This window comes from Gekko japonicus, unplaced genomic scaffold (genome assembly GCF_001447785.1).
Source record: "Gekko japonicus isolate JY-2015 unplaced genomic scaffold, Gekko_japonicus_V1.1 scaffold261, whole genome shotgun sequence".
Classification (NCBI taxonomy): domain Eukaryota; kingdom Metazoa; phylum Chordata; class Lepidosauria; order Squamata; family Gekkonidae; genus Gekko; species Gekko japonicus.
The window spans coordinates 1,275,310-1,285,953 of NW_015172558.1; the positions used below are offsets into that span (position 1 = coordinate 1,275,310).

At 46.8% G+C, this 10,644-nt stretch overlaps 1 protein-coding gene across 1 annotated transcript in view; it reads left to right on the forward strand.

Annotated features, from left to right (window-relative positions):
* The window catches only part of LOC107118833 (echinoderm microtubule-associated protein-like 6), a 159,828-nt gene that overhangs the window by 142,765 nt on the left and 6,419 nt on the right, over positions 1 to 10,644 (forward strand). The window contains exons 14-16 of the mRNA XM_015421208.1: positions 211 to 329; positions 2,349 to 2,535; positions 4,015 to 4,153. Of these exons, the coding sequence (XP_015276694.1) occupies positions 211 to 329; positions 2,349 to 2,535; positions 4,015 to 4,153 (445 nt within the window). The remainder of the gene's footprint in view (positions 1 to 210; positions 330 to 2,348; positions 2,536 to 4,014; positions 4,154 to 10,644) is intronic.

Genomic DNA, 10,644 nt, shown 5'->3' on the forward strand with positions numbered 1-10,644 from the left:
TTTTTTTTAATTCATGAGGTATCAGGATGGTGTTAGCTTTGTCTGCTGCTAGAATAGAAGCTTCTCAAAAAAGGCGAATTTTGTCACGCATTCCAGGATAGTGATACTGGTCTTACAGGCTGTCAGGCAAGCTAGCAACACAAATAACAATAAGCAACATGAATAACTGAACGTGGAATATATAATTAAGCAAAACTGTTATTCTTTTAGGTTTACAAAGAAGATCTACCTCAGCTGAAACAGCAAAGTAAAGAGAAAAACCATTCAGTGCCCTTCCTTAAAAGAGAGCGAGCCCCTGAGGACAGTTTAAAGCTGCTGTTTATACATGGGTATAATAATTTTTCAGTAGTGACTACTCGTGTCTTTTCACTTTTATAACTACAAATTACAACAAAAGGTAATCTGGCCTTAGGAAAACCAGAAAGAGCATCTTTTCAGAAACAATGGCTGGAATTATCACAAAACTAAGAAACATACTCAATACTTTAGGAGGAAACTGAATTCTCTTTTAGATTGTTTTATTATGATTAGGACCTTCCTCGTTTTCTCCCCCTACATCCCCTCAGCAACCTTCCAGCAATAGGTTAACTGTGGACATCTGCTATTACTGCACAGAGAACTGGTAGCAGTTTCCCATAGGCAGTTAGTATCCAAGGATTGGTCTATGTATTGTCTTTATTACAGGGAGGAAACTGGAAATGGGCTTTTCCATGCTGCCACCTTAACCTATGCTATGGCTAACTGTGTAATTTTGAGTATTTGATACTTTTTTGGGTGTATTTTTCATATGTGTGTGTGAGTGAGTGTGTGTGTGTCTGCATGTGAGTGTGTGTGCACCTGGAAGTCATGGCAACCTCTGGTTACCAACCCCTACTGGGGGCCTGGAGGATATTCAGAGAGGTGGCTGAATAAAGCCTGCCCTCACCTCCCAACTGCTGGTGTTTTAAGGAGGTCTCCCATCCAAGTACTTGCCAGAGTCGAACCTGCTTAGCTTCCAAGATCTGATGAGATCGGGCTTGCCTGGGCTAGCCAGATCACATTGAATTTTTGATACTTGGTTGAACATTTCTATGCCACTGCTTCTATTCCTGAAAGTGGCTGGTATTGGCATGAAACAGGAAAGAACCATGTAATAAACATACTATGGAGAAGTTGTCACATGGAGGCCCCTTTCAGCTTCCTGCATGTGGTAGAGATAATCGGTTGGATGCTGTGGAAAATTCACCCTAATGGAAGAGGGCAACTTTTACTGATTCCCTCCTTCTACTGCAGAACTCATGCTTTGTAGGTGGAAATCCTAGCATCCCTGGAAAAACTCCAGTGGATTAAAGCAAAGATAGATAGATAGACAGACAGACAGACAGACAGACACCATGCGATTCACCAGATTGAGGAACCAAAAGTATCTTACAACATCATTCTCTCCTCCTTCATTTAGGCTGAAAGTGACTGGCTCAAAGTCATCCAGTGACTTTCCATGGTAGAGTGGGGATTCAAACCTGATCTCCCATATTCTAGTCTGATACTCTAACCATATTACAAGGGGGTAATTTGTTGCTTAGAAGAAGACAAAAAGTATCTGGCCCAGTCCTCAGTATACCTTCAGATCATTGTTGGGTTTCTCAGTTATTTTCTGGATCAATGATCATTCTTTGGCTGGAAGTGTTGATTGGGCTTGTTATAATTGGTGTGATTGGTGTTATATTTCACACAGAACTAAAAACCACATACAGGATTTTTTTAGTATCAGGTAGAAATTCAGAACAAAGTTTGAGTCCAGTGGCACCTTTAAGACCAACGAAGTTTTATTCAAGGTATAAGATTTCGTGTGCAAGCACACTTCGTCAGATATAGTAGATACAGATACAGTAGAAATTCAAACCAGAGCTTTATGTCAGAGTATTAATTTATCCACCTCAGAGATCAGGCTTCAAAAGCCTTCTTTTTTTCCATGTGTGGTGGAACTTGGAACATCAGATGAGAGTTCATAGTGAAATTGGAAGGAAAACAGACAGAAGCAAGGATGGTTTGTGTAGCTAACTAACAAATGCCTAGTTACTAATTATTATGGATGCCATATAACTGGTTCTAGGTACAGTACTTCTCAGCTTGTATTTTTCTTTCATCATGGGTTTTTATTCTAGCCTTTTTATTAATGTCCTACTTCTCATATTAATCTCTTGGATCCTTCACGATAAGTATAGCTCTTAGTTACATTAGTCACTGTTTTCAGCAAAACCTGCTTCAGTATAAAGGCAAGATCATAGTCTAAGTTCCAGAATGTTACAAGGGCACTTGCTGAGATAATTACCAGTTGGTGTTTTGTTTTGTTTTTAAATCCATTTCAGTTACAGAGGCTATGACTGTCGAAACAATTTGTTCTACACACAAACTGGGGAGGTGGTTTACCATATTGCTGCTGTTGCTGTTGTGTACAATAGACAACAACACACCCAAAGACTGTATCTTGGTCACGATGATGATATCCTCAGCCTAGCCATCCATCCAGTGAAAGACTATGTTGCTACTGGACAGGTGTGTATTTATGAGCAGTGACACTGGCAAGTCAGACTGAAAAGATGGATTTTTCCAGTGTACCTTGTGTGAACAGGAAAGTCTCTGCTCATTGAAAGTATGTATTCATTTTAGAAACTTCCTTTTGTGAAATGTGGACAATGAAAACTACCTCCTTTGTGATTAAGGGTGCTTACAAATGTATGTTAAAAAGGAGTCTCTTAGCACTGTGAAGGGCTTTGAAGTCTCCTTTTAGTGTATGTTTGAGTGTGGTGTACAAGCAAATCCATTACTGATATATGCTGTAAGCATGAACTGGTATTCCACTGTAGCTAACATTCCCTTGAGAAAAACATCTGCTTGACTCCTGTTTTATTGACAATTAGATAGATACATCTTGTTCCCCCAAATTTTTAACTATGATCTTTTCTTTATGCTACCTTCTGATTTTTGCATGCAGTTTCTGTTTAAATTGCTATTTGATTTATTTTATTTTAGTTGCTTTTATAGATAATGCTTTTATTTCTTTGAAATGAAAGGTGGAATATCAATATTGTAAATAAAAAATAATAGAGAGTATGGTATCTATAGCAACAAGAGAGAAACCGACAGGGGAGGGTTCAAAGGAAATACAGTTTGAGGGATGTTGGAATCATTTGATGGTTGGATGTCTCAGAGCATAAATCACAGAAGTAATTTGTTGAAGTTTGACTAGGGAGAACCAAATAGGAATGATGATTTCACATACAGTCCTCTTCAGTGTGTTAATACTGGTCAAAAAAATGACCCCAGAATAGAATGTAGAAAGGAGGAAAGAAGTGGTTAAAGGCTAAAGCTCAGTGGAGCTATCGCCGAAAGCCAAAACAAGATGAGAAAGAGAAAATTGTAAGAGTGGCAGGAAGAACATCAGAAGAGAAGAGAGACAACTGAGGATGGACTTCAAGCAGGAGGGGGGGGGGGATACAGCAGCCAGAGCTATCAAATGCTGATTGGCACAGAGGGCTGCAGAAGTAGAAGCATGAAGATGAATTTTATATAAGAAGCACACTTGACTCTGGAGCAGGCCACAGAGGGAGGCCAAGGGGACATGCAAGAATATTGGGAATGCTGATAGGCATACACTGCATTTGGACACAGGAGGAAAAGAATGGAGGGAATGGAATGGAATGGAAAGGAAATGGAGGAGAAGACAGCAGGGATGAGAATGCTTCTGAACATGAAAGTAGGGTTCATAGATTAGAAATCCATGGATTGGATGAAATGGTGATCAGGAAGCTTAGATCAGCTTTTGAGAAATGAAGGTAAACAGCATGTAAGAGATAGCAGACTGAGAAAAATTAGGAAGTTCTTGTTCTCTGCAGATGCAAAAAAAAGATTTCATTTTGATACATAAACAGCTGTGTGGGTACTTTATAATAAAAATCCTAGATAAAATATTTTAGTAAAATAAATAGTGTCATGTCTCCCTGTACATCTGCTAAGATCAGTACTCTCATTTAGGTTGGAAGAGATGCTGCTATTCATGTGTGGGATACACAGACACTCAAATGTTTGTCACTGCTAAAAGGCCAACACCAGCGGGGCGTGTGCACACTTGATTTTTCAGGTAAGAAGCTACTAGAAGGGAAAAGGGAAACCAGTCAGTCTGCTCAAATGTTTTTTGTCCATATAAGATCATAGTTTTCTCCCTCCTTGTGATGCCTAATCCAGCAAGTCTTTCCCAAGGTCAGTTGTCCTTAGAGGGGATGGGGAAAGTGACCTTTGATGTGGAAATAAAAAGCATCACAAATCAAGGTAAAATGGGGGATCAGCAGCCAATCATGATCTTGGGATTCAGCAACCTCAGGGCATCAGTCCTGACAAACTCAGTCTGTCAGATTCAGGTAGTCAACTGTGTTAGTCTGAAGCAGCAGAACAAATTTAGAGTCCAGTGGCACCTTTAAGACCGACAAAGGTTTATTCAAATTATGAGCTTTCGTGTGCAAAACACACTTTTTCAAATACATTGGAATGGCAGATGAGGTTCTAAACTTATAGACAGGGATTTAACAGCAAATTAACATGTAGCATGATGATGTTTAAGTTATGATATTATTTTATTTATTTATTTATCATTTCCATTTATAGACCGCCCTGCCCCTGAATACACATGGCTCAGGTGGTGAACAACATAATGATAAAACATTTATCTCCCTTATATATAAAAGCCCAATGGTGGCGGCACTTCTCTAGAACATTCCACACGCTCCGGAATTGGTTGGCGCCCTAGTGTGTCACTCAGAATCTGTCCCTATCCACTGGCTACATTGCTTGAGTCTCACCTCCAACATTCTAAACAGTTTGCTGTTCCTCTCCCCCCCATAGCCAGTCAAAACACAGAGGTTATTTGCATATGCAGCCTCATTGGCATTTGCCTCGGAACACAGAGGTCGTTTGCATATGCGACTTGATTGGCTTTTTGCCTCTAACATTCTAAACAGTTTTCTGTTCTGAGGTAAAATATGTCCAATCTCCAGGTGAGGGCTGGAGATCACTCAGAATTACAACTGCTTTCCAGATGGCAGAGATCAGTTCCCCTGGAGAAAATGGTGGGCTTTGTATCCTAAAAAATGCTGGATCAGACCAGTGAAGGTCCATCTAGTCTAGCATCGTGTCTCACACAATGGCCAACCAGTTCCTTTGGAAGGTCAACAACAGGGCATTAATGCCGAAACCTTCCCCTGAGAAGAACATCAGAAGAACCCTGCTGGATCAGACCAGCGTTCCATCTAGTACAGCATCCTGCCTCACACAGTGGCCCACCAGTTCCTCTGGAGGGCTGACAACAGGGCAGAGAGGCTGAGACCTTCCCCTGATAAGAACATCAGAAGAGCCTTGCTGGATCAGACCAGCGTTCCATCTAGTCCAGCATCCTGTCTCACACAGGGGCCAACCAGTTCCTCTGGACGGCCAACAACAGGGCAGAGAGGCCGAGGCCTTTATAAGAACCTAAGAAGAGCCCTGCTGGATCAGACCGGTAGCCCAGCTAGTCCAACATCCTATTTCACACAGTGGCCTCAACCAGTTCCCCTGGCGGGTCAACAACAGAGGCCTTCTGAGGCAAGGCCTTCCCCTGAGAAGATTGTAAGAAGAGCCCTGCTGGATCAGACCAGTGAGGGTCCATTAGTCCAGGGTCTTGTCTCACACAGTGGTCATCCAGTTTCTGTAGAGGTCCAACAACAGGGCACAGAGGCTGAGGCCTTCCCTTGAGAAGAACATCAGAAGCACCCTGCTGGATCAGACTGAGGGTCCATCTAGTCCAGCACTGTGTCTCACACAGTGGCCAACCAGTTCCTCTGGAGGGCCAACAACAGGGCACAGAGGCCGAGGCCTTCCCTTGAGAAGAACATCAGAAGCGCCTTGCTGGATCAGACTGAGGGTCCACCTAGTCCAGCCTCCTGTCTCACACAGTGGCCAACCAGTTCCTCTGGAGGGCCAACAACAGGGCACAGAGGCCGAGGCCTTCCCCTGATATTGTCTCCTGTCCTGGCACTGGGATTCAGAGGTTTACTTGCCTCTGAACGAAACTTGTGGCAGGGGACGCGCTTTCGTGAGCCGCCGCTCACTTCTTCAGGGACAGCTAGAATGTGAGTCCATCTGTCCTATATGTTGGAGAGTGGAGTGATTTCAGATGCCGAATGACATTAGCAGGCAAATGAGAATAGCAGGCGAATGCCAATAGCAGGCCTTGATTGCAGGGTCTATTGCTGTCGGCCTGCGAATGTCACTCGGCATCTGCAATCACTCCAGTCTCCAAGATATAAGGACAGATGGACTGACATTCTCGTTGTATCTGAAGAAGTGAGCCGTGGCTCACGAAAGCGCATCCCCTGCCACAAGTTCCGTTCGTCTTTAGGGTGCTGCTGCACTCTTGCTCTTGTCTGTTGCTACAGACAGACTAACACGGCGACCCACCTTGATTTGCCTCTGAATGTGGAGGTTCCCCTCAGTCCCCATGCCTAGTAGCCGATGATAGACCTCTCCTCCATGAATCTATCTAACCCTCTTTTTCAAACTGTCTCTTCCTATGGTCATCACTACATCCTCTGGCAGCGAACTCCACATTTTAATCGCTCTCTGTGTAAAAGAAGCATTTCCTGTTGTCCTGGGAAAGGGTAAGAATCCAGGAACACCTTAAAAGACTTTAACAAAATTTGCGGCAAGGTGTGAGCTTCTGTGAGTCACGGCTCGCTTCTTCGGATACAGCTCGAATGTGCGTCCAGCGGTCCCAAACGATTGTCCCTCCTGGATCTACTGCCCATCAGCTTCATTGGATGCCCTTGTGTTTGGTGTCGTGGGTTAAGTGCGCGGACTCTAATCTGGGAGAACCGGGTTTGATTCCCCACTCCTCCACTCGCACCTGGCTGGATGACCCTGGGCAAGCCCTAGTTCTGATAAGAACTGTCCTTGAAAAAGAGCCGTTTGTCAGAGCTCTCTCAGGCCCACCAACCTCACAGAGGGTGTCTCTTGTGGGGAGGGGAAGGGAAAGGAGACTGTAAGCCGCTCTGAGACTCCGAGTGAAGGACGGGGTATAAATCCAACCTCTTAGAATCATAGGATCATAGAATGTTAAAGTTGGAAGGGATCTTGCAGGTCATCTAGTCCAACCCCCTGCAATTTGGTGTAGTGGTTAAGTGCGCGGACTCTGATCTGGGAGAACCGCGTTTGATTCCCCACTCCTCCACTTGCACCTGCTGGATGACCTTGGGCAAGCCATAGTTCTGATAAGAGCTGTTCTTGAAAAAGAGCAGTTTCTGTCAGAGCTCTCTCAGCCCCACCGACCTCACAGGGTTTCTGTTGGGGGGAGGGGAAGGGAAAGGAGTCTGTAAACCGCTCTGAGATTCCTTTGGGTAGTGAAGGGTGGGGTATAAACCCAATCTCTTCTTTTTCTTCTTCTCCTCAGAGCCAGGTCAGTGTCGTGGTTAAGTGTGCGGACTCTAACAATCTGGGAGAACCGGGTTTGATTCCCCCACTCCTCCTCCACTTGCGTCTGCCTGGATGACCTTGGGCAAGCCATAGTTCTCTCAGAGCTGTTCTTGAAAAAGAGCCGTTTCTCTCAGAGCTCTCTCAGCCCCACCTACCTCACAGGGTGTCCGTTGTGGGGAGGGGAAGGGAAAGGAGTTTGTCAGCCACACTGAGACTCCCTTGGGTAGTGAAGGGCGGGGGATAAATCCAATCCCCTCCTCCTCCTCCTCCTCCTCGTATTTTGGGAGAGGGAGAAAAAAGTTCCCTTTGTCAACTCTCTCCATCTCATGCGTAATGTTATAAACCTCTAGCATGTCCCTCCCTCAGTCATCTCTTCTCTAAACGGAAAAGTCCCAGGCTCTTCAGCTTTTCCTCGTAGGGAAGGGGCTCCAACCCCCTCATCATCTTGCTTGTCCTCTTCTGTTCCAGCAGGACCTCAGACAAACACCTGACGCTGCCTTGTGTTTCTTCAGACTCCCCCCAAGTTAAAAGAAACTGGAGCATGAAGACCCTTTTAGCCCACCCGCCCCGTTGCTCCTCCTTCTGCCAACTTTCTGCTGGCAAATTAGTTTTGTCATAGGGCATCGCATTTCACGGGGGGGGGCACTGTGGCATGAACTGGTATAGTCCCTTCTAACAACGGTGGATTCCACCATTCGTTCTGCTGCTGGTAACAGAACCAGGTACTGTTGATAGAACCAAGTGTCTGAAAAGCCTTTGCAAAATGTGGGGCCGGGGCCTGTTCAAGCGAGGCACAGCCTTCGCCTCAGGGGCGTGCGCTGCTGCCGGCCGGGCTCAAAAAAAGCTCCTGTTGTGTAGGTTTAGATCTGGCCCCGGCAGGAATGGCCAGTCACCTCCAGAACAAAGTCTGAGTCCAGGGGCACCTTTAAGATCAACAAAGTTTTAAGCAAGGAGGAGGAGGAGGAAGAAGAAGAGGAGGAGGAGGAGGAGGAGGAAGAAAAGGAGGAGGAGGAAGAAGAGGAGATTGGATTTATACCCCGCCCTTCACTACCCAAAGGTGTCTCAGAGCGGCTTACAAACTCCTCTCCCTTCCCCTCCCCACAACAGACATCCTGTGAGGTAGGTGAGGCTGAGAGAGCTCTTAACAGAAGCTGCTCTTTTTTAAGGACAGCTCTTGTCAGAACTATGGCTTGCCCAAGGCCATCCAGCCAGGTGCAAGTGGAGGAGGAGTGGGGAATCAAACCCGGTTCCAGATTAGAGTCCGCGCACTTAGCCACGACACCAGAATGGCTCTGTATAAGCTTTTGTATGAATGCACATCTCGTCACACTGTATCTGAAGAAGTGTGCATGCATGCTTCTGCATGCACGGACAGCCAGCTTGGTGTCGTGGTTGGGAGCGCAGACTCTAATCTGGGGGGAACCGGGTTTGATTCCCCACTCCTCCTCCACTTGCACCTGGCTGGATGACCTTGGGTCAGTCACAAGTTCTCTCAGAGCTGTTCTCTCAAGAGCAGTCCTCGAAAGAGCTGCTCTCGGCCCCACCTACCTCACAGGGTGTCTGTTGTGGGGAGAGGAAGGGAAAGGAGACCGTAAGCTGCTCTGAGACTCCTTTGGGTAGTGAAGGGTGAGGTATAAATCCAATTTCTCCTTCTTCACACTGTATCTGAAGAAGTGTGCATGCATGCTTCTGCATGCACGGACAGCCAGCTTGGTGTCGTGGTTGGGAGCGCAGACTCTAATCTGGGGGGAACCGGGTTTGATTCCCCACTCCTCCACTTGCAACTGCTAGATGACCTTGGGCAAGTCAAAGTTCTGTCAGAGCTGTACTTGAAAGGGCAGTTCTTGAAAGAGCTCCCTCAGCCCCACCTACCTCACAGGGTGTCTGTTGTGGGGACGGGAAGGGACAGGAGTTTGTAAGCTGCTCCAAGACTCCGAGTGAAGGGCGGAGTATAAATCCAGTCTCCTCTTCTCTCTTCTTCACCTGCCCTCAAGATCAGCTGTTATTCTGGGAGATCTCCCAGCTCCAAGTGGAGGCTGGACAGCCCTACGCTGAGGCGTTGTGCCCGAATGCTTGCTTGGGTAGCTCAGGTGGAGACTCAACCTTGCACTGCGGGTTCCTGAGAACATGGCATCAATGTGGAAGCAGATTTGCCCCCCCCCCACTCCCCGAGGGCACAGTCCGCCTGCCCACGTGCCGCAAACTAATAACAAGGACTCTCTCGCTCCCTCTTTCCCCCCTTGCTATTACAGATTTTGGCGGCTGAAAGAAAATCCATCTCCTCCCCCCCCCCACCACCCTTTTCAATCTTAATGGCAAAATTATAAATTAAATAATCGACAATTTTCCTGCCTTTCTCTGGCGCTCTCAAACGCACTGCCTGAGGCAGGCCTCCTCGCCCCGGCTAATGCTAGGGCCAGCCGAGCGCAAATTGCTCCCTCCAGAGAGCAATTTGAGGATAAAAAGCATTTGAGAATAAAAGCATAAGTTGCGAAAATGCCCTAAACCCTATAATGTAAAGACCATGGGAATATTTTCTGTAATAGTGCTGCAGGTTTCTATGAGTCTGACGGCGTTGTCCCCTCCCAAGCGGCTTTGCCAATGTGGGTAGGGCACGGGGCCGTCGGAAAACAGCAAGGAAGGAAGCGGATCGGAGACCACCCCTTCTCCTATTCCCCTTCTCTTTGGAACCCGCATCGCAGAGAGCAAGGCTTTCCTCTAACTTAGACAGTCCTCGGCATCTTTTATATAGCTAGTGACATCAGCAATGGTCACTTCAGGTCTATTTGCATGTCCAGCAACCAACCCACAGCAAAGATGGCATTTGAGAAGGGCAAAGATTAGTGGGCTTAGTGAGTCTTGAAGAAATAGGTCAAGAAGTGTGTGGCCCAGAGGTCATTTCGGGGGGGAACGCGGGGGATCGCAGTTCCCCCGGGTGAGGTACGGGGGCGGGGCACATGACGAAGCCCCGCCCCCTGCTTCCGCCCGCCCCGCTTCCGGCCCTCATTCAGCCAGGAGGAGGCAGGAGAAGAGGGAGGGTAAGTTGCTTCCTCCCTGGCTCTCCCCACCCCTGCCTGCCTGGGGCCAGGGAGGGCCTTCCTTGGCGGGGCTTCCTTGCACTCCCGCCGGCCTTGCAGGTCCACCGCCGGGCCCCTCATGGGGCTC